The following is a 21,864-nucleotide window of genomic DNA, read 5'->3' on the forward strand; positions in this document are numbered from 1 at the left end:
ACCTTCACTGCCTCTAACGTGGGGCAACTGCGATCCGTGGACGTGCCTTGGCAAGCAAGGTCGGAAGGCGCGCTAACTTGTACTAGCGCCGTCCGCTCGCACTTTCCTCCGTCAACCTCAATATTCAAGAGGACTTTTCCTTGACGACTCCTCCAACTCCTCCAACTAACCACAGGAATCGAACCATGTCACACAGGAAGTTCGAAGCCCCCCGCCACGGGTCTCTGGCATTCTTGCCGCGAAAGCGCGCCGCCCGTCACCGGGGTAAGGTGAAGAGGTAAATTTCCATGTCACCACCGCCCACTGTCGGACAGCCTGCTCACTGCAATTGCCAGCTTCCCTAAGGATGACCCCAAGAAGCCCGTCCACCTGACGGCCGCCATGGGCTACAAGGCCGGTATGACCACAATCGTCCGCGATCTCGACCGACCAGGTGCCAAGCTGCACAAGAAGGAGATTGTCGAGGCCTGCACCGTCATCGAGACTCCTCCCGTACGCACAGCCAATTCCGAGCAGTTTTGGCGCACTACTAACACGGCCGCAGATGATCGCTGTCGGTCTTGTTGGCTACATCGAGACTCCCCGTGGTCTCCGCTCGCTCACCACCGTCTGGGCTGAGCACTTGAGCGACGAGGTCAAGCGCCGCTTCTACCGCAACTGGTACAAGAGCAAGAAGAAGGCCTTCACCAAGTACGCCAAGAAGCACTCCGAGGAGAACGGCCAGTCTATCACCAAGGAGCTCGAGCGCATGAAGAAGTACTGCACCGTCATCCGCGTTCTCGCCCACACCCAGATCCACAAGACCCCGCTCAAGCAGAAGAAGGCCCATCTCATGGAGATTCAGGTCAACGGTGGCAGCATCGCCGACAAGGTCTCGTACGCCCACGGTCTGTTCGAGAAGCCCATCGAGATCGGCTCCATCTTCGAGGACAACGAGATGATCGACGTTATCGCCGTCACCAAGGGTCACGGATACAACGGTGTCACCTCCCGATGGGGCACCAAGAAGCTCCCGCGTAAGACACACAAGGGTCTCCGCAAGGTCGCCTGTATCGGTGCCTGGCACCCGGCCCACGTCCAATGGACTGTTGCCCGTGCTGGTCAGATGGGTTACCACCACCGTACCTCTGTCAACCACAAGATCTACCGTCTCGGCAAGGGCGAGGATGAGGGCAACGCCTCCACCGAGTTCGACGTCTCCAAGAAGCGCATCACACCGTAAGTCACATGTCACACTGGTCGATGATCACTACTAACACAAATCAGAATGGGTGGCTTCGTCCGCTACGGCGAGGTTAAGAACGACTTCCTCCTCCTCAAGGGTAACTGCCCTGGTGTCAAGAAGCGCGTCATGACCCTGCGCAAGTCCATGTTCACCCACACCAGCAGGAGGGCGCTGGAGAAGGTCGAGCTCAAGTGGATCGACACCTCTTCCAAGTTCGGTCACGGTGCTTACCAGACACCGGCGGAGAAGAGGCAATACGAGGGTGTCCTCAAGAAGGACCTCCAGACTTCGTCCTAGAAGTCTCGAGATGGTGCTACGGAGTGCATGCTTTCTTCTCACGGGCTTGGGCGCAGAGGATAGGTTTACTATATGGATGCCAGTCATGAGCGATTGAACAAAAATTCAACGATTCCCCAATTCAAACATGTGTTAACAATGTGTGATGCACGAAAACCGTCTGTCCTAGTGGTACTCGCTGGTCGAGCTGGGAAAAAACTAAACGGGTTTGCAGTCTACATCAACATGAAAACATGCAAAGTAGAAGATCCAACGCTGATGTAGGCTCCAGACCTGTTCAGCATTTCAGGTTCTCGCTGGAATTTGATCATGGTGTGTGTCCGTGCGCGACTTGCGTGAGAGAACCGAGAATGCAGAAAAGAGTTCCAACGTGGAACATCATCCATGCAAACAATCAAACAGATGCTCTGCCGTCTACATTGGTGTAAAAGTTGAAGTTTAGATATTCTCCACGGCAATGTAGGCTTCTAGGAGGTAGATGTTTAATGGTTTTCCCTTGCATAAGTTGATTTAATAAAGCTAACATAATGTCGAACTGCAAGCGTCATCCCATGTACTTGTAACGACCTCGGGAGGATTTGAGAAGGTTGTATGAACATGCGCAATTCAGACGTTGATGCGGATGACAAAAAGGGTCTTGGAGTAAATAAGAATGGTATACTAAGGGTAGTAGCGACACCTATATTAGCAACGTAACGTGCGGAGAAAATTCCCTGGTACAACGACTGGGGAACAGCCTTGTGATCGTGTGAGAAGGTCTATGACGACGACGAATGAGGCTCGACATCTTGAGCGCCAGCGGCAACAACTGTCGGCCCAGAAAAGGTGCATGACTCAGCCGAAGTGACAGCAGTTGCCATGTGCTTCGCAGGTACCATTATTGTCCCGAATGTCCAAAGCCGAAAGTTGGCTGTCAAGCGTGTAACAATTTAACGTGGGATGAGTTTGTTGAATAGAATCATGTCTATAATCGCCAAGAGCCTTGCTATGCAAAGTACACCCGGACCCATAGCCTCTGTGTTGATAGCCTATATGGACTGCGTGACCCTGCAATAGAGGCAAAGATGCATCACGTTCATCAAGAAGAAAAGCCGGAATGAAGGGCATGTACTTGGGAGGCAATGCAGCCGAGGCCTACCGACCCAATTAGCGCGCTCCGATTTTAGTTGGTAAGTAACGCCGTCGGTCGCAACTGCCATCATTGACCTCCAACTTCAAATCCACCAGGACCTTTCGCACTCCCGTTGTATACTCTCCGCTCTTCGGCTACCGCCAAAATGAGTTGTCTCAGGATGCGTCGTACGCAGCTTGCAAGCCAGGTGAGTTTTGACAGCCCTCCCACACCACGCAGTCGCAGTCGACGGTAGACAAGCCCGGCATCCGCCGCACCGAGGCGTGTGCCACATCCCACATGGCGTTGGCAGGATGTCGCATATCGACACGACACTTTCGCAGTGCTGGACAATGCCCTTGGATCTTCCACGTCTTCTTACGAGTCTTTACTGCTCAATGGCTAATGTTTGCCTCATAGCTCGCGAGGAGCTTCCGCCCAACTACACGAGCCTTCTCTTCCACCCGACCAGCGCAGCGCATATTCGCTACCGAGAACCTGAGGGCGAAGGAAGCGTCAGGCTTCATCTCGAGCAAATACCCCGTCATCGACCACGAATACGATGCCATTGTTGTCGGCGCTGGAGGAGCTGGTCTCCGCGCGGCATTCGGTCTCGCTGAAGCTGGTTTCAACACAGCCTGTATATCCAAGCTTTTCCCCACTCGATCGCACACAGTCGCAGCACAGGGTGGTATCAACGCCGCGCTCGGAAAGTAGGTGGACTGGACAAACATGCGATGGGTATAACAGCAGCTGACGGATATGTGTAGCATGCACGAGGACGACTGGCGGTGGCATATGTACGACACAGTCAAGGGATCAGATTGGCTTGGTGACCAAGACGCTATTCACTACATGACAAGAGAGGCGCCTCAATCCGTCATCGAACTTGAGAATTACGGCTGCCCCTTCTCGCGAACTGACGATGGCAAGATGTAGGGTCAACCCAGCTCTAATTTGTGCAGAGTACTAACATCATCCAGCTACCAGCGTGCTTTCGGTGGACAGTCCCAGAAGTACGGCAAGGGTGGCCAAGCATACCGATGCTGTGCTGCTGCTGACCGTACTGGTCACGCTCTCCTCCACACTCTCTACGGACAATCGTTACGACACAACACCAAGTACTTCATCGAGTTCTTCGCCACTGATCTGATCATGGAGGACGGCGTCTGCAAGGGTGTTGTCGCATACAACCAGGAAGACGGAACCATCCACCGATTTATCGCAAAGAACACCGTCTTGGCCACTGGTGGTTACGGACGTGCCTACTTCAGCTGCACATCCGCCCACACCTGCACTGGTGACGGTATGGCTATGGTTGCTCGCGCAGGTCTTCCCAACCAGGATCTGGAATTCGTCCAGTTCCACCCCACTGGTATCTACGGTGCTGGTTGCTTGATCACTGAAGGATCCCGTGGAGAGGGTGGTTACCTTCTCAACTCCGAGGGTGAACGGTTCATGGAGCGTTACGCACCAACTGCCAAGGATCTTGCCTCCCGCGATGTCGTATCCCGATCGATGACCCTGGAAATCCGTGAGGGCCGTGGTGTCGGACCGGAGAAGGACCACATCTACCTCCAGCTCAGCCATCTGCCCGCCGAGGTCCTTCACGAGCGTCTACCCGGTATCTCTGAGACTGCCGCCATTTTCGCTGGTGTCGATGTCACCAAGCAGCCCATCCCTGTTCTTCCTACCGTGCACTACAACATGGGTGGTATCCCCACCAAGTACACTGGTGAGGTCATCACCCAAGACGCTCAGGGTAACGACCAGGTCGTCCCAGGTCTGTTCGCTTGCGGAGAGGCTGCCTCTGTCTCTGTCCACGGAGCCAACCGTCTCGGTGCCAACTCCCTCCTCGACCTTATCGTTTTCGGTCGTGCTGTTTCTCACACCATCCGTGACAACTTCAGCCCCGGCCAGAAGGCTGACCCCGTCTCCGCCGATGCCGGTGCCGATTCCATCTCCGTCCTCGACCAGATCCGCACATCTGACGGCGCCAAGTCGACTGCCGAGGTCCGTCTCCAGATGCAGAAGGTCATGCAGACCGATGTCGCCGTCTTCCGAACCCAAGAGTCGCTCGACGAGGGTGTCAAGAAGATCCACGATGTCGATGCCGACTTCGCCAACGTTGGTATCAAGGACCGCAGCATGATCTGGAACTCCGACCTTGTTGAGACTCTTGAGCTACGCAACCTCCTCACCTGCGCCGTACAGACTGCCGAATCCGCCGCCAACCGTAAAGAGTCACGAGGTGCTCACGCCCGTGAGGACTTCCCCGACCGTGACGATGACCAGTGGATGAAGCACACATTATCGTGGCAGAAGAAGCCGCACGGCGAGACTCAATTAGGTTACAGGAAGGTTGTTGGTACCACTTTGGACGAGGCTGAGTGCAAGGCTGTACCACCATTCAAGCGTACATACTAGAGGATTGGTAATTTGGAAAGGAAATGAAGGATGTATTTTGTATTCTATGTACATCGGATGATGGATTGCATGTTTTAGCATGTTTAAGAGCGAAAGCTGTTTAGGATTGAGAATCGAATCATTCAAGTTCATGTTGTTATGTCTTGTCCGTGGTATCAGCATGTGTAAGCGCTACGTAGTGCTTCAGTACCTGCTCTCAGTGGATGGTATAACTCCCCTGGCGCATGAAGCACTCCTTCCCTGCTTGACTGTATTGTTGTGGTGGCCCGTTGTTCTTGGCAAGTGCGCCAGCTCACCCACACAGCACGACAACACCAGCTTTTCGACCACAACACGAGCGTCGCCACCTTCAACGCCGGGCAATGAATACTGTTCCAACCAAACAGGGAACAGGGATTTCGCTTCGACGTTCGTGCACCCACACTCATCGCGAACCGAACATGGCTCCTGCCGTGTATAAGCCAGGCTGGCTTCTAGCCTGGTCTATCGTTACCCGAGGGCTGAAGTGGCTGGAGTGGCTGTCACCACGCCAGATGGGGATCCGCTCATGGCAATAACAACACCTTGAGAGTTTCTCGCACTCTGGCACATCACCATGGCGGAGCCTGTGTCAGAAATCGTGTTTTTACAAGTTGTGAATTCCAAGGCGGAATGCGCGAAGAATGCTTGCACGCAGGCAAACCTATTTCGGTCACGCATCGTCCCGGGAGGCCGCAGCTAGGCCCTCAGCTCTCTGCAAGAACCCATTTCACGCACGTTCATCAGCCCCCATCTGCGCCGGAGGTCTATCGCAGCCGCCACCAAGCCGAGTTCAGGCGGCACAATGGTTCTAAGTCTGCCATGCTTCAGCCTTCTCGATAAGAAATTTATGGGGGGCTTGAACTTATTAGAGGCTACTTCTCAGCCTTTTCCGATGAAATTGTTACTCGAGTTCCGTGTCAAAAGGCGAACACTGTTTCTCTCTCCCATTTTATTCTCCTCGCTGAATGCGGCACCATTATTATAATATCAATACTTTCACCTCGTGGAATCTGGCATACACTTCTAGGCAAGGAATCGAAGGCTTTTGAGCTATTATGGATCCATTCCAAGACCACCACATAGCCTCTGTTACTTCTGGGTTAGCAGGGCGTCGATTATCGTTGTCCCAGACATCTCCCTCTTGGTCAACTTCATCATCGACAAGATCGTATCCGCCAGATGATGATCAAGACTTTGAACCCGAAAGATCGCCCTGTTCTCTCGGTGCAGAGGCGTTCGATGGAGGAACTGAACTGACGTACTATCCGTAAGTGCTATGTTCATACCATCATCATCTTCCGGTGGAGCTTACAGGCAGACAGATCATACCGAACAGGCAATCCAGACACTCAGACCTTGCTCAAAATCCAGAATGCCAGGTCTTCATTTTCGTCAGTCACGTCTTCATCCTCTTCAGAAGCGGACGATGATCGGCCCACCCAAAGAATGCACCAGATGAACGTGTTCGTCAAAGCTTTCTGGAAACTACCAGTCATTCGTGACATAACCTGGCCGTTTCAGTGGCTCAGCCGCCGATTCAAAGACGTCTCTTCGAACAGCCGGTTCCACGGTTGGCGTATGGGTGTTCTATTAGGCTCCTTTGCTTCGTCGCTTGTTCTTTGCTGCAACATAGGCATCCTGGTGTTCGGCTCACTACGGCACGGCTCTGCGGACAACTTTACCGTGCTATCAACTGGAAAGGCCAAGGACATGTCTTGGTGGTCTAGCGCTATCCACATCGTGATCAATGCGCTCAGTACAGTTCTTCTAGCTGCTTCCAACTATACCATGCAGGTTCTGAGCTCGCCAACAAGAAGAGATATTGATCGAGCTCACTCTGCACGCCATTGGCTTGATATCGGGATTCTTAGCGTTCATAACTTCAGCTATATCCCAACCCGACGGAAGCTTCTGTGCATCATCATGGTAATGTCCTCTATACCTATACACTTATTGTAGGTTTATATCAACTTTTCATCGGATCAGTTTGATGGCTTACCAGTCTCAGCTACAACTCTGCAGTCTTTTACATCGGAGCAGACAATAAGTACAACATCTCCCTGCTACCAACAGACTCTATTGAGTACGAAAGTCTATCGCTTCAGGCAGATACAGCCACCAAGGACGATCGCAATGTAACACTCGACAATAGCAGAATAGACAGTGCATACCATGTGGAAACCAGTTTCCATGAATATGGAGACTTGTACCTTGCGATCGACGGCTACTTTCATGGAAATAAGTCAGAGCTTCCAGAACTGGGTGAGAATGGCTGGCCGTTTAGCGGTCCAGAAGTACTTTGGAATCCAAACGCATCCTGGCCCTTTGAAATAGAACACGATTTATACCTCAACCGAAGTATCATCAATGGCACTTGGACGTACGTCAGGATTAATTCGACAATCACCGCCTCTACGGAAGACGGCAACCAGATGTGGGCTCGTTACACTCACGGATTTGCAGAGTATCACGTCAAAACATCCAGTCGCATCGAGCTAAGTCTCACCTTCATGGCGATCGTGATCGTCTGTAACGTCGTGAAGCTGTTTACGATGTTGTGGGTGGTATTCATGGAAAACCTGGACTATATCGTTACTGTCGGAGATGGGGCAGCCTCATTTCTGGCGTACCCCGACTCAACGACCAGGGGCATGTGTGTATCAACCAGACACGAAGTCATCGCCAAAGTTGGGGCTGTCACAGACATTTCAAAAGAGGATCAAGATCTACTTGGGATTATAATTCGTAAATGTGGCAATCTTTGGGCCAAACGACGCAGTCAATACTCCACTGCCCTCGACAGAGATCGAGTATATACCTCGTATGCCATGTAAGTTCACCTGGAACTATGAACTCAAAAAGGGCGAAGTTAACGTCTTACTAGCTATGCAATTGGTTGTGCGCTCTTCTACGGTCTAGTGATACTACTCTCGACTCTAGGACTCACAAGTCCTAGATGGGGATCCGCAAGCCTTACCGCGTTCCGCCAAACTGAAACGTCCGCCCAGGCCACACTTTTGAACGCGTGGCTTGCCAATATCGCCCAGTTGGTGCTTTCCTACTTTTATCTCGCTATCAACAGCGAGTGTACCGCTATGGCTGGAGCTGCGGAGTGGAATAACCTGGCAGTCTCGCGCAAAGGCCTACGCGTAACTCGTCCCGTCGGGGATCAACGCGAGAAGTACATTCTCCAGCTGCCATATCGTTGGTCCCTTCCTCTAGCTGCAGTGAGCGGTGGTTTACATTGGCTCTTATCCCAGAGCATCTTTATTGTCCGTATCGACGCTTATGACCGGGAGGGATGGATCATGCAAGAAGATTCTCAGTCCGCAATCGGGTTTTCGGCAATAAGCTTTATAACTTTGATTCTCTGCTTTTACGTCCTTGTAGGATCCGTAGCGTGGATAGGGCGAAGACAGATGAGGGTTCGCATACCCTTCGCGGCATCCTGTAGTCTAGTCATGAGTGCGGCATGTCATCCACCACCAGACGACGTCGATCCTCACTTGCGACCTGTGCAGTGGGGCGTCACGGAGGGTGATATGTTTGAAGGGGAAAAGCATTGTTCACTTTCATCGAAACCTGTAACGAAACCGAAGGTTGGAGAGAAGTATCTTTGAGTAATTAGCAAGAAGAGTTTATTTTGACTATGAATTCATGAAAAACTTCGTGCGCTTGCATCCAAATCACAAGTATTAACGTCGCGCGAAGCCAAACCAGCCCCTCCGCGGCTCAGTGACAACCGGCGCAGTCTCTACATCCTCCGCCGCTAACTCGCTTACCGACTGCTGCGCCGATGCTATCGAATTCGTTGAAGCGAACGAAGACGTCTGCGCCATCATCGGACTCTTGCCAGGCCGCCACATGATCGGAAGATCCTTGAGCTTATGACCCTTCTCCATGAGCGGGATTTCGCTTTCCAGATCAGTCCAATTCCGGTGGCCTTCGCCCTCGTAGGCTCGACGTTGCAGTTGCCACACTCCATCTTGTGTCCAGCGTGCGATGCGTGGGCCGAGTGCGCGGCGGAAGCGAGTGAGGTAGACGAGGAATTTGAGGAGCGTGATGTCGATGATTGCGACGAGGACGGAGAAGGCAATGATGAACGAGAGACCGAAGACGTTGATGTTACTAGCATGAGTTAGAACGAATTTCGGGTGCTGCGGAAGCAAGTGAGTGTACTTACACAAATCCACCTGACTTTCTCATCTTCTGAGCTCCACAAAGAGCTTTTTCGCCTTCTGTCTCTGGTTTGAGAAAGACGTCGTCTTTGAACGGGTCGCCGAATTGAGGTCCACTCGCATGCTGTGAGACCTGGATTTGCATGGCCGCCCAGACCTCTTGTTCCCATCCCAATACTTCTTGTTTCCAGAAACCATTGGGTACAGACGGAATATCGAAATCTCCTCTAGACATCATGGTGGTTACTTTACACGACATGACATTGACGGTAGCATGTAGCCAGACCGCTTTAACGATCAGTTGCAGCACCGCGCGTTGCACACTGTTCGCTTCGGGAAAATCGAAATCGCGGAACGTGTGGTAGGGAACACCTTCGAACCGGGTACACCAGTCTTCTTGACCGTCTCTAGCATGGCAATATTGAAGCTGGGTGATAGTTAGCATTCGCTTCCACCTGACTCTGCATGATTCACTCACATGCTGCGTACACCCCACACCCTTGATTGGATGATCCGCTAAATATTGCGAGAACGGTTTATCGTTTGCTGCGTCAATCTTCTTCACTTCTTTGTGTGCTGAGTAAAGGGGATCGTCGACAGGTTCCCCGAACTCTAGAGAGTTGGGCAAGAAAGGCTTCCAGAACACATCGCCTTCTGGCCCTTCAGCACTCAAAGGGTAGAAGCTTTCCTTCGGAAACCAGGTAGGAAGGACTGTGTTGTTTGGTCCGGCATAGAACATGCCGCCTCTTTGATAGATGAGTCAGTAAGCAGTATAATTGGCGTGTTATTGCGGTGGCTTACCGTGGAACCTTTGGATTGCCACTAACGTTGGACGCGACGAGGTAGGCAAGGAAGCTCTCGCCAGTATCAAGCGGAGGCGTGGGTCCATAGAAGATAGCTGCAACTTGCTCGCCTGGGAATATCTCTCGGAAGTCCGGTTTCCACATGGGCATGTATTTCAGGTCAATGACATCGTAGTATCCTTCAACCGGTAAGACAGTGCATTCGATCTTCTTTCGAAAGGTAACGCGATCTTTGGAGGGCAAGTTTAAACCGAAGGCTTTGCCTACGTCGACCAGGCCGGAATCGACACTAACGGCGTCCTCGGTATCGCACATGGTATCGTTGAATGGGCAAGGCACATTTTCGACTGTGAGTGGGACATTGGGCTTCGTGAAGACGTTACACGTCACAGGAAGTGATCCGTTACTGTAACAGTCCTGTGTATACGCTGGAGCAATTATATCGAGTTCGTTCGCATGTGTCCGCCATGCCGTTCCGATGAGGTTCGTGCTTCCACAGAAGGGGGGGTCGACCAGTACCTCGATAGCTCCAGTATCGACTATGAGCGAGGAGAACACTGAGGCTGCGATTGTCATAGTCGTGAAAACAACTGCAATGAGTACCAAGCACACTGATCGAAGGAAAGGCCGGTCTGCTTTTCTTCTCCAAGCCCACCATAGCTTTAGTGCTTCCGCAACTACAGAGCTGGGTGTTGGGAGCGTTCGCAGTAACGCTTGCTGCTGTCTGAAGAGTGGATCTGCTTCCTGGCCATTGGCTCGGATTTGATGGATCGCGAAAGCGATCAGATGCCACAGATGTGCGGTACCTGTCACTATCAGAACTTGAATTTGGTAGTTGGGCTGATTACCTTACCGAGTGTTGAAAGTATGGCTAGTAAGGCAACTACGAGGTTACCAGTCTGAGTATCGGTTGTGATTGTTCTTCCTAGGATGGGCCCGCCATCCACATTTGTCCTATAGTGTCCTGTCAGTAACTATCGAGAGACGACACGAAGCGCTACAATCGAGATACCTACCATGCACCTGTCTTAACATATCGCGAATCTAGCTCAAAAGACATGGCTGGTTAACAATCGCTAATGAAGATTACGAGTTGATGTGCTTGCTCGGAATTCTATGCAGCGGGAAGCATCATCTCTTTAATCCTATGAAGTCTGCTACAAAGCGCAGTAAAGCATCTTCAACGCTCAACCTGAAGGTGGCACAGTTGATCTACGATGCTTGGCGAGCGGTGCAACGAATAACGGATATCGAGGAAACGACGAATGGTGTTCCTGGCGCCTGGATCTCGACACAGTGGGCGTTGAGACCCGAGCTCGAAAACTAGTGCGCCATTTTTAGCTCTCCACGTTGTCCGGGGATGCTTGGCATGGTGTTTTGAGGAACTTCGGCGCCTAGAAGACTGCAAGCGCGATGTCGGCGCTAACGTGCATGTACACCCAGGCGCAGCTGTGCCATCTTCAAAGTCTCCAGGGACCATATTGTGAATAGGCGTGATAATTCACCTGAGAGACCTACTTGCCGCATGAACAGTCGAGTTGCGATGGACAAGCGCACTCGAAATGGGCAGGACTCCACTAGCCATTTCGGGCCGTTGCGACGTCGCGAGATCGGGAGAAAGTCAGACCATCGACATGGCATGTTGATACAGAAAACAGAATGGAGGAGTGACTCCCTCTCTATTCAGAGTTGAGACATCTACGGTTGTGTTCGAATCAAGACTGTGATGTTGTAGACAGGTTGGATGGGGTCACAAGGAGTTGCGAGAGGTGGTGGGTACCTAGGTACCGCCCGCCCTCAAATGATGCGCTAGTCCACTTTGAGACCCCCTGGGCCTGATCTAGAAGTCGCTCGATCTCGACGATTTTGCTGGTCACTGATGTTTCAGAGAGCGCTCTCTATATGCTTCCAGAAAAACTTCAGAATTGTCTGGGCCACGTTCGCTCCCGTCTTTCGACTCTCTAACTAAGCGACTGTCTGATTGACCGCAAGGTTGCACGCAACCGCATGGACCAGCATCGCTTGCATTTGCCGCACTGACTTGGCCAAGACACTATCAGAATCTGCCGTATGATCAACGTCCAGCATCGGGGATGTCAGACAGGCGGCCTGGTAGGCGAGTATTTTATCTGCAGCCTGTAACGCTTTCCGCCAGCTTGGCAGAGTGGCGGTGCATAAATGCTTCAGATGGCTGTGGAGTCAATGTCTACAGGCATCTACACGAGTTCGCCTTGTAATGCTAAAGTGCGCTTGTCGTTGTCCGCGCGATGAGCGTGAAGTACTATGTTAGATCATGGTAGTCACAGCCACATGCGCTATTCTTCACAGATTTGTCAGATGCAAAGTTGGGAAAGCTGCAAAAGTTGGTATGTACAATGACTAGATTCGTCTATGTAGTACATACTGCTAGAAGCCCACCGGTGCGGCTGCGCATGAGATCGTTCATAGCAGGATCACTTCGTACACAGCCAATACCCAATGCCCTTCTTCACCCCAGCCGGTCAATGCGATGAATAAAAGTATTGACAGCGAAATTAAGATCCGACACACTCCCCACTTGATGACAAAAAAAGAGACCAGTCCGTGCTGAAGCAGGTACATTGGATTATTATGGGGCAGCTAGAAGAGCCCAAAGATGAGACAGAAATGCCGCGGTAACTTTTCTCAAGAAGTACCAACGATGAGGGGTATCATGCAATCGCTATGCTCTCATGTGATGCTCTCTTGCTTGCTCTAGAATCGAAGCTTGGCTTCCCGGGAGTGAAGCTGGAAGCGCTTGTCGAGGGTGATGTCCTTAGCGATGACAGCAGCGGCGGCGCGGGCAGCTGGGCTACCGTTCAGACCGCTGTGGTCTGGCACGACATAGTTCTTGGTAAGACGCCTGGCAACGTTGCCATCAACACCGTTGCTGAGGAGTAGGTTTGCGCTTCCTGCAGTGTTACCCTTGACGTCACCCTGGCGGGCAGTCTCGAGGAGCTTGGCCTTGAGCGCAGCAGGGTTCTGACCAAGTCCAGCAACATCTTTGGTCATGAGAGTGGCCATGACACCAGTGACGTGAGGGCAAGCCATGGAGGTACCAGAGAGGAAGTTGATGACAGCGTCGCCAGTGGCCCATGAGCTGAGAATCTGCTCACCGGGAGCGTAGATGTCTACGCACTGACCGATGTTGGAGAAGGTGGAGATCTCGTTATCGATGTTGACAGAGCCGACAGTGACGACGTTGGAGTTCTTGCCACCAAGGTGAGCAGGAGTGCTGCCGCAAGCGTCAATACCGTCGTTACCAGCGGCAACTGAAACGTGAATGCCAGCGTCTGAAGCACCTTGGATAATCTCATCGACTGAGTTGGCGGTACCCTGAAGACCCCAGGACATGCTCATGATGGAGCCGACGAAGCCTGGCTGTGCCTTGCGCTTGTTGTGGTTGGCAATGACCCAGTCCATACCCTTGATGGTGTCAGAAGACGCACCAGAGCCGTCGTCTCCAAGAACCTTGACTTCGATGATGTTGGCGCCTTGAGCAACACCGAACTTAGCGCCACCGGCGGTACCAGCAACGTGAGTGCCGTGACCATCACCGTCAACGAAAGAACCAGTAGCGGTGAAACCTTCAGAAGCGCGTCCGGTGAACACAGCGTGGGAAGTGCGCACACCAGTGTCAATGACATAAATATCGACTCCGGCACCGAGGGCTGAATCGTCGAAAGAGTAGACAAAATCTTGGTCCTGAGGGGATCCCTTAGCGCCGGCTGCGCTCGAGACTCGCTGCAGACCCCAGGGAGCGCCTTGTTGTTCCGCGAAGGACTTAACGTCGGCCTTCTCTTCGACGACGTTGATCTCTGCCATGTCGGCGAAGATCTTGGCGTGCTCGTCGCACATTATGATAACGGCCCACTGGGGGTTGACACCCTCTGAAGATACAGCCTGAACACTGTCCGTCTTGCTGAGCTGCAGGAGGTCCACATAGTCGTCAATCTTTCTGGCGTCCGTGTCGTTACGCCACCAAGTGACGATGTACTCCTTCGTCTCCGTGGAGTGGTTCGCGGGTAGAGAGTATTTGCTGATGTAGCCGGGGTTGCTGGGTCCAGAAGCTGCAAAGACAGAAGCGCTGGCGGCCAGGAGACCGGCGGCGATAGCGAAGAAAGACTTCATGTTGATTACGGTAAGGATCCGGTCCGGTAAAAAGTTGTTGGAGGGGTAGAAGCGAAAGTGTAGCGGGCCTGGTAGTCACTGGCAATGAATGTGGAAGGAACGCTACAAGTGCAAGTCAGTGACAGGCCTGCTGTGAACAAACGACTAGTGAAGTGGTGGACCAGCGACCATCTTTGTCGGTTTATAACCGTGAACATAAGCGGTGTTGGGGCTACGCCTTTTAAGACAAGCATACAAAAGGGCTATAATAGCGCTGTGTGGGGTCGAGGTATATGGTAGGTTGAGGTAGGGCAGGCACACAATGTGCGGCAGCCTTGGGTTGGCAAAAGCTAGGGTACTCACATCAACGTGCAGGTGCGACGGAGTCGTGTATCAGGCAGGACGTGTCTGAGGAGGAAGGCGTATCGGCCAAGACGTGCCAGCACGCGAAAAGAAGAAAGGGAGGGTGGTGAAGGGAAGCAAAGTGAGTGAGAGACGAAAAAAGTGAGTGTTGAAGAGAGAGACAGAGCACTCCTAATGAATGGAAAGTGAATGTGGGGTTGTAGGAGCAAAGAAGGACCAAGACCGTTGGGAAGGAGTGATGGGAACCTGCCCAGGCGGACGAGACGGCCTCATGTACTCGCTTCGCAAGTGTCCAGGCCATAACCACCAAGCTCATCGTTGGAGCCTCCGCATGTGAAACGGCTTGGCTGTGGGCTTGTTCCCGCGAGCTACCAGGCCCAATTCACTACTGCGCGCCGGTAGCCAAGCCGCGACGGTCTGCATCAAATCGCTAACCAGGGGTAGGGCGGGCCCTAGGGACCCTCGACGCACGATTGGGGCGCCTCGGGAGATTGTTCGTGGTAGAGCGACGACTGGCCAATAGCCAACGTTGTATTGCATGGCCAACATTCATTTATTTGGGCGCACCAATCCGTTGTTGGTCGCACAATACCGTTCCCGGGCTTTCGAGTTGCTGAAATGGGAGATGCGGAAATTGAATGCAAACACTCGCCCCTGCCGCGTTGGTAGTTTGACTGACACAGAGGGAAGGAGCAGCCTTAGCCGACTCAAGCTTGATTGGCTGTCCGCTTCTGAAACAGCGTGGGCCTGCGTCACAACCCAAACCAGGCAAGCGCCCAGGGCCAATCCCCACATGATGCATGAACCTGCACTCAACGCAAGAAAATCCAGACAACAGTCCGCACGGCCAAGGGGCCCGTCTGCGCGTACAAAGATCATGCACGACCGCCAGCAGAGCCGTGGCGTCCTATGAACGCGTCAATGCCTGAGCCACTCGGCATCGCAACGGCTTTTCCTCTCTCTGCATCCAGTCGCCACCGTCGAGAGTGCATAGTTTGACGCGACACAACGGTCTCTCTCCGCAATGTGTCAAGCCGTCCACCATCCGGAAACTAAACACCCAGAGCCACATATCCGAATGGGGCGTTTCAATGTTTATTAAGGGGACTCGTACGAACTGATGGCGTTACACACCCGGTAACTGGGAACAGACGACTCTTCACACTGCACATTGTACCGCGTCTGTGTGCATAACTACGTCCCATGCAGTAGCCACACACCCCGAGTACTGGCAGAAGCGTCTTCACGACGTGCGCCCTTGCCGTAGTGCCTTGAACACAGCGTCCAGTTCCCCAACGTTTCGTCCTCGACTCGTACCACCCGAGGGTCTGTTTCGAGATGTCAGATATAGCACGCATAAGAAACACCACCCGCGCACCACCAATTACAAGACTACTTCAGCCTGAACAACAAGAACTGCGGCACAAACAACCATGACCTGTAAGGAGCAGTCTCACCTGTCAAAGAAAGAGGCATAAAGCTGTCAGAAACAAACAAGATGACAATGTTTGATCCGCGGCCTACTTTTGGCCCATCGACAACAATTGCGCCTCACGTCCAGCAAGGCCCAGCAGATTGGTTTGGATGCCCTGGTCGCAGGACGACGACCACTGAGACCCTCAATCTATGTGCGCCGCATCGTGGCTTGGTCTTCGAATCATGGCCACACAAGTCGGGATTAGGCGCGGCGCTTGAAACCACACTACCAATCCCTCGCTTGGAGATGGATGGGGAAGTTTCCATCGCGCCACTAGATGGAGATCTACAGGATCCAATCTACCTCAGCCAACGATGCAGAAACCATGTGGAGTTATGGCGAACACTGGTAGGGAATGTCAAATTTTCCGATCTTTACTGTGGAGCAGCATGGTCGTGGTTGGGGTCGCTCTATGTCGGACTTTAGATTGTCGATGCACCACGGAAGACCGCACCGTTACTCTATCTGCCCAACGGCTGGGGTAGAGAATTCTACGCGATGCACACTAAACTCTCTTCATGACGCACAGCATCTTGACAGACGCGAAAGCGATAAGCTTTAGCCACCCGTGAACCCGCCAAAGCAGGGTATGCAGCTCTGCCTGTGCAGGAGTCTCTGCGCACTCTCCAGCTGACACTACAACAACACGCGTAGTCTTTTCAGAAAGAGAATATCGCGTTACATTTACATAGCCATCAAACAGCTCGATTGATACAAAGAATGTACAAACTCGATCCTATCGTACCCTGCACCTCCCCAAACCCATCGTTTCAACCAACCTAGCATAACCATGACCATGACCAATACCAAGTCTCCCATGTCCATCTGAATCATCTAATAACAGGACCTCTATACTTCCTCGTCACTCTCATCGCCCAGCAGCTCTCCTTCGTCGGGATCGACAACCGCGTAGTCACCCCTGCCACGCGCAAAACTGCTTCTAGAAGTATACGTCCTGCCGTATCCCCCGTAGCCACCTCCGCCACCCATTCTACCAGCCGCCCATCGCCACACACTGCCCACGAGTAGGGGTAGCGCACTGACGACAGCCACAAGGCCTGATACAGCGACGATGGGATACTTGACCCATGGTTGGTCCGAGTCGAACGCTCCACCTCCATTGCCATCGCCGAGGCGGATGCGACCGAACTTGCCGTCCCAGTGCTTCCACACATAATATCCGATACCACCTGCGGCAGCAAAAGGAAGGACGATAGCCAAGAAGAGCGAGAAGCCGCCGATGCCGTGCTTCTTTTGGAAGTCCTCTTCGAAGCCGGGGCAAGGCTGCACGTCACCCGTCTTGTCGAGCTCTCGGCCGCCTTCGCAGGTAGAGAGGGGGATCTTGCGGAATCGGACGTCCGTGTAGTACTCTTTCACGTTCTTGTCTTTGCATACGGCTGAGGCTTCAGGGAGTTCGAGACCGGCAACAGGCTTGCAGTCGCCGCTTGCGTCGCGTTCGTAATTGTATGCACTGTTGAATGTTAACTTATGTCGCCTGTTAAAGGTGAGAAGTGGGTGTTACCATTCAAAGTCCCGTCTGGTGCAGGAGCAGTTTCGGGCGATCTTGTGCATCTTGTCGATACGCTGGCCGTTCTTGCATTTGGCGTCCCTCTTCTTGCGGTGGTATTGCGCTACATGGCCGAAAAGACATTGTGGCTCCTCTTGCTGTAGAGGATGTTGTGGGGTCCAGAGGTCATAATCACCGCTTGTGGGATGCTCTTCGTCGAGCTCGCAAGGCTTGCTGAACTCTGGTAGACCGGAGAAGTCAAGGTTGACAGCAACAAGTTCCTTGCTATCCTTGCCCCAAAGGAGGAAGTTCAGGGAAGTGTCGCTGGGCACAGTGGTAATGGCTTCGACGCGCATTTTGTGATCGGAGAACTGGTATAGGTTCCACTTCGCACCGCTGTCAAGCGAGTAGTAGACGTGATCGGTGTCTTCTCCACGGCGGACAATGACGATGACGGAACCTTGGTCGCCAAACTCCCAGGCGTAGGTGCCCTTCTTAATTTCTGTCCAGGTAATGCCTGCGTCGGTCGTCATGAACGTGTTGGCTTCGCCAAAGGTGGTCAGCTCTGAGCCCACGTTACCGACAGCAAGCATCAATCCAACTGCTGTCGGGGAAGAGTACATCTCCCGAGCATCGGCGCGTTCGGTGTATCCATGGATGTGTAGACCGCACTTATTCTTATCCGAAACGTCGCAATCATATGCCTTGCCTTCCGAGTCCTTCTCAGGTGCTTGCAGAGCCTCCCAGTCCGCACCGTCGTTGTGTGTGATACGACTTTGCTTCTTCTTCTTGGACCCCTTGTTGACTTCATCGACGTTGACGATAACGTTGGCGACAGCAACTCCCTCGAGACCTTGCATCTTCTCAAAATCGACATAGCCTTCTGTGTTCCGGTTGACGGCGCTCAGGCTCATCACGTAAGACGTGCCGTTGCTGTTGCTCTTGATGATAGAGCCGTACTCCTGGTCCTGTGCTGGGTTGACTGTCACGTGGAGGAAGACTGCATGAGTGGAGCTATCGAGAACTGTGTAGGCAGTCTGGTGGACGTCGAAGAACTTGGGAGGGAACTTGGCATCGGCGAAGGTGTTGGCGTCGAGACTGGCATCCAGGTGGAGGGTGCCATCATCGGCTTTTGTTGCGACAACGATGAACTCGGACATGGTCGCGAATTCTACAACAGACTTGAACTTGACATCCTTCTTCTTGAACCAGTCTTCGCTGGAAATGAGTTCAAGTGGAGCGCTCATCTCCTCGTTTGTGTGTTGCTCGCAGAATACCTGCTCCTCCTTGACACTTCGACCGGCCTCGCGCCATACGAAGGCGCACTTCTTGACATAAGGTACAAGCGGGTCCCAGCTTTCCTCTTCACCGTTCTTCTGTGAGACGTAGGCTACAGTATGACAGTCTTTGTCACCAAGCTTGTCGCAGTTCTTTCCGCCCATCCAGATGATCCAATCCTGCTGTTTGGGATGGAACTGCATGATCTGCAGCCTTTCCTTGTTGGGCATGACGGGTGCCTGGTGAGAGCGGATGCTGTCATGACGTCCACGATCTGTAGAGTAGTAAAACTTCTTACCGGCGGTTAGGAAGTAGACCCTGTTGTTGTCGTACTGATGAGGATAGATCCGAACGACCTCATCATCGACGGCCTTCTTCCACTTCTTTCCATGGTCGTGAGTGATGTAAGCCGTTCGCTCGTCGGTCAACATAACGACTGTTTCGTCCTTGTCCCGGTCATTGCCCTCAGGGTCACTCTGGGTGTTACCCTCGAGGTAGTATTGCTCCAAGAATTCGCCTCCCTTGAACCTGGTGATCTCGCTGGTAATCTTATCACTCTTTGGTGGTGGCTTCTCTGCGTCGTCGCATTCGCGCTCAACTTCCTTGTCTCTGTCCGTTTCGCCCTTGCATTGGTCGCCGGGTATCTTCCTCCATCCCGACTTACCCTTGTATGTCTTCGCGTCACCCTCGCAAGCGCCGCTCGGTAGGCGGAATGTGTTGTCAGGCTCGCACTTTTTGTCTTTGCCTTCTCCAGTGGGTGTGAAACCGAAATCGCATTCGTAGTCCCTGTACATGTCACAATCGCATGGCTTGAAGCTTGGTGTAGGGTCTTTGAAGACCTCACCAACGAAGCATTCGGCGTCCCACTTGCGCCTGCGGAATAACTGCTTGTGGCCCATGACACAGCTCGGGTCACCGTCCGCATCTTTGCGCACAGACCACTCGTCATCAAAGTCGCTGTCGCCGCACTTCTTCATCATATCAGTAAAGTCGAGGTGGATAATGACATGTTCTCGGCCGCCACCTTCCTTCTTCTTCTTGGATGCGTACAGCATGAACTTCAAGCTCGTCGAGTCAGGTAGGGTCGTGAGTTCGCGTGCGCGGATCTTGTAGTCAAGCTTGATCTTCTGCCAGGTATCCTTTCGTCCGTGCTTGAATGAGTACCTGATCTCGTCGGTGTCGCCCTCGTCAAATACGGCTACTAGAACGGAGCCCTGGTCGCCGAACTCGTACTTGTGCGCCTCCTCAAGTGCCAGCTCCCAAGTGAGACCCGCATCGTCGGAGACGTAAAGATCGCCGTCGGTGTACTTGCCCAGGTACTCTCCAGTGTTTCCAACGCCCATGACGATACCGGGTGCTGGGCTCGAAAAGACCCTCCCGCTGTTATGCAGGTTGGTTACAGAGTGTAGGTGCAACTCGGTGTCCTTGCCCTTGACTGTGAGCTTCTCGAACGACCTGCCGTCATCGAAACTGATGCGCGACTTGAGCTTCTTGCCCCGGCCTGACCTTTCCACCTCCTTCCAGTTGTCCACAGTGTTGACTAGAACGACACCTTGTATGTTAGCGATCTTCTCGAAATCGACGTAGCCACCCTCGTTGCGGTTCGTGTGTTCGACGTTTTTGGTGAAGTGGGTTCCGTTTGAATTACTCGTGTAGAGGTTGCCCATGTCGACGAACTTGGAAGTCGTGACGTCGACCTGTATGCTGTAGTTGGTCGATTCGAGGATGGTGTATGCGTTTTCCTCAATCTTGTGGTCGCCAAACTGGGCATGGTGCCATGTCTCGGTGTCCTGGGTTACGTAGAGGGCGAGCTCGCTCGAGTGCTCGGCTTTGGCGGCGGCGACGATGTAGCCCTTGACAGCAGCCATGTTGGCCATGCCCTGGACGGTCCGGCCGGAGGACATGACGGGCTCTTCCTCGTTCTTGAAGTAACTGCGCCTGTTAGCTGTTGCCTGCGGTTCTAGCCCGTCGCCACTCACTCGTCGGATATCAGGAGCCTGAAGTCCTTTGACCTGTCCGAGTATTTGCCTCTTGTGATGCACAGTATCCGGTCGTCGTGCTTGTCTTTGCCTTCGAGGAAGCGCTCGGCGCCCTTGGCCCACTGGCACATGCGGCGGTCGTCAACGAGGACCTTGGGCTCTGACTTGAAGCCATCGGTTGTGTAGTATGTCTGGTTTGGGTCAGTCGCTGAGTTGCTACAAAGGGCATGGAACACATACTCGCCCAAGACATGGCGCAGTGAAGCAGTTCTCAATCTCGTGGATCATGATCTTCTTGTTGTCCTGCGCATGCCAGTTGACCGGCACTTGCGGCGACGGCGGAAGCTCCGTCTCAAAGCTGTCCCAGTTGTCTCCCCGGTCGTACGTGATCCAATGCTTCTTCTCGCCCAGGACCAGCGCGACCTTGTTGTCATACGGACTCTTGATTATGCCCAGTCCGCGCAACTCGTCGATCTTGCCCCAGCCCTTGCCGGCATCTTGCGACCGCCAGATGCTCCCCGTCTCGAGTTCCTGGAGCAAGGCGACGCCGGAATCGTCAAAGTACATGAGGTTGACGAGGTCATTCTTGAATGGCGTCACCGCAACGAGCGGGTCCTCTTTCTTCGCGGCGGCGGTGGATGCTAGTGCCAGCAGGGCGGGCAGCAGGAGGCCCTTGTTGTATTTCATGGTTGCATAGAGGCGAGGGTAAACGTGTGTGATGGGGTCTGGTGAATGCGCAAAGCGAAAGAACAGCTGGCTGCGGGAACAATCACAGCCTCGAAGCTATGCAATGGCAGCCCCGATGACGCTTGGCAGTCTGAAACAGTCGATGCGCCGTGGTGGCGTAGGCGTAACCGGCGCGCAAACGATGCTGTGAAAGCGTAGAAATGGCTGGGAAACAATGCAGGGGAATGCAACAAATTCTAGGTTACGAGGCGCAGGTGCGCGATGATGGGCTGCCAACTGGACAGATACGTACACAAGCAGCCCTCCCGCGCGTCGTGACGGCTTCCGCGGCTTCTCGCCGCACCCACCATCCCTGTCACTCTTATTGCCGGAAACAGCACGCG

General features: G+C 53.1%; 5 protein-coding genes across 5 annotated transcripts; 2 read left to right on the forward strand and 3 right to left on the reverse strand.

The window, feature by feature from the left end:
- Nucleotides 1-185: 185 nt before the first annotated feature.
- RPL3 (60S ribosomal protein L3) lies at nt 186-1,522 on the forward strand (the record flags this gene model as incomplete). Its single annotated transcript, XM_049397835.1, has 4 exons — nt 186-277; nt 336-492; nt 545-1,218; nt 1,267-1,522. 4 exons carry the CDS (start codon nt 186-188, stop codon nt 1,520-1,522), a joined length of 1,179 nt encoding a protein of 392 aa, XP_049256280.1.
- Nucleotides 1,523-2,799: 1,277 nt separating this feature from the next.
- Nucleotides 2,800-5,060, forward strand: SDH1_1 (succinate dehydrogenase flavoprotein subunit; the record flags this gene model as incomplete). The annotated part of the gene is made up of 4 exons (XM_049397836.1): nt 2,800-2,841; nt 3,054-3,346; nt 3,404-3,568; nt 3,617-5,060. The coding sequence occupies 4 exons, from the start codon at nt 2,800-2,802 to the stop codon at nt 5,058-5,060; spliced, it is 1,944 nt and encodes a 647-aa protein (XP_049256281.1).
- Nucleotides 5,061-8,776: 3,716 nt separating this feature from the next.
- J4E88_004190 (uncharacterized protein) lies at nt 8,777-11,081 on the reverse strand (the record flags this gene model as incomplete). The annotated part of the gene is made up of 5 exons (XM_049397837.1): nt 8,777-9,209; nt 9,265-9,686; nt 9,738-10,005; nt 10,061-10,868; nt 11,075-11,081. The coding sequence occupies 5 exons, from the start codon at nt 11,079-11,081 to the stop codon at nt 8,777-8,779; spliced, it is 1,938 nt and encodes a 645-aa protein (XP_049256282.1).
- A 1,714-nt stretch (nt 11,082-12,795) lies between these two features.
- On the reverse strand, nt 12,796-14,211 carry J4E88_004191 (uncharacterized protein; the record flags this gene model as incomplete). The annotated part of the gene is made up of 1 exon (XM_049397838.1): nt 12,796-14,211. One exon carries the CDS (start codon nt 14,209-14,211, stop codon nt 12,796-12,798), a length of 1,416 nt encoding a protein of 471 aa, XP_049256283.1.
- A 2,668-nt stretch (nt 14,212-16,879) lies between these two features.
- Nucleotides 16,880-21,481, reverse strand: VPS10 (vacuolar protein sorting/targeting protein PEP1; the record flags this gene model as incomplete). Its single annotated transcript, XM_049397839.1, has 4 exons — nt 16,880-17,501; nt 17,553-20,747; nt 20,795-20,985; nt 21,035-21,481. 4 exons carry the CDS (start codon nt 21,479-21,481, stop codon nt 16,880-16,882), a joined length of 4,455 nt encoding a protein of 1,484 aa, XP_049256284.1.
- Nucleotides 21,482-21,864: the final 383 nt, after the last annotated feature.

Source organism: Alternaria novae-zelandiae (assembly GCF_023758075.1).
Source record: "Alternaria novae-zelandiae strain BMP 2774 chromosome Unknown scaffold_7, whole genome shotgun sequence".
Taxonomy (NCBI): domain Eukaryota; kingdom Fungi; phylum Ascomycota; class Dothideomycetes; order Pleosporales; family Pleosporaceae; genus Alternaria; species Alternaria novae-zelandiae.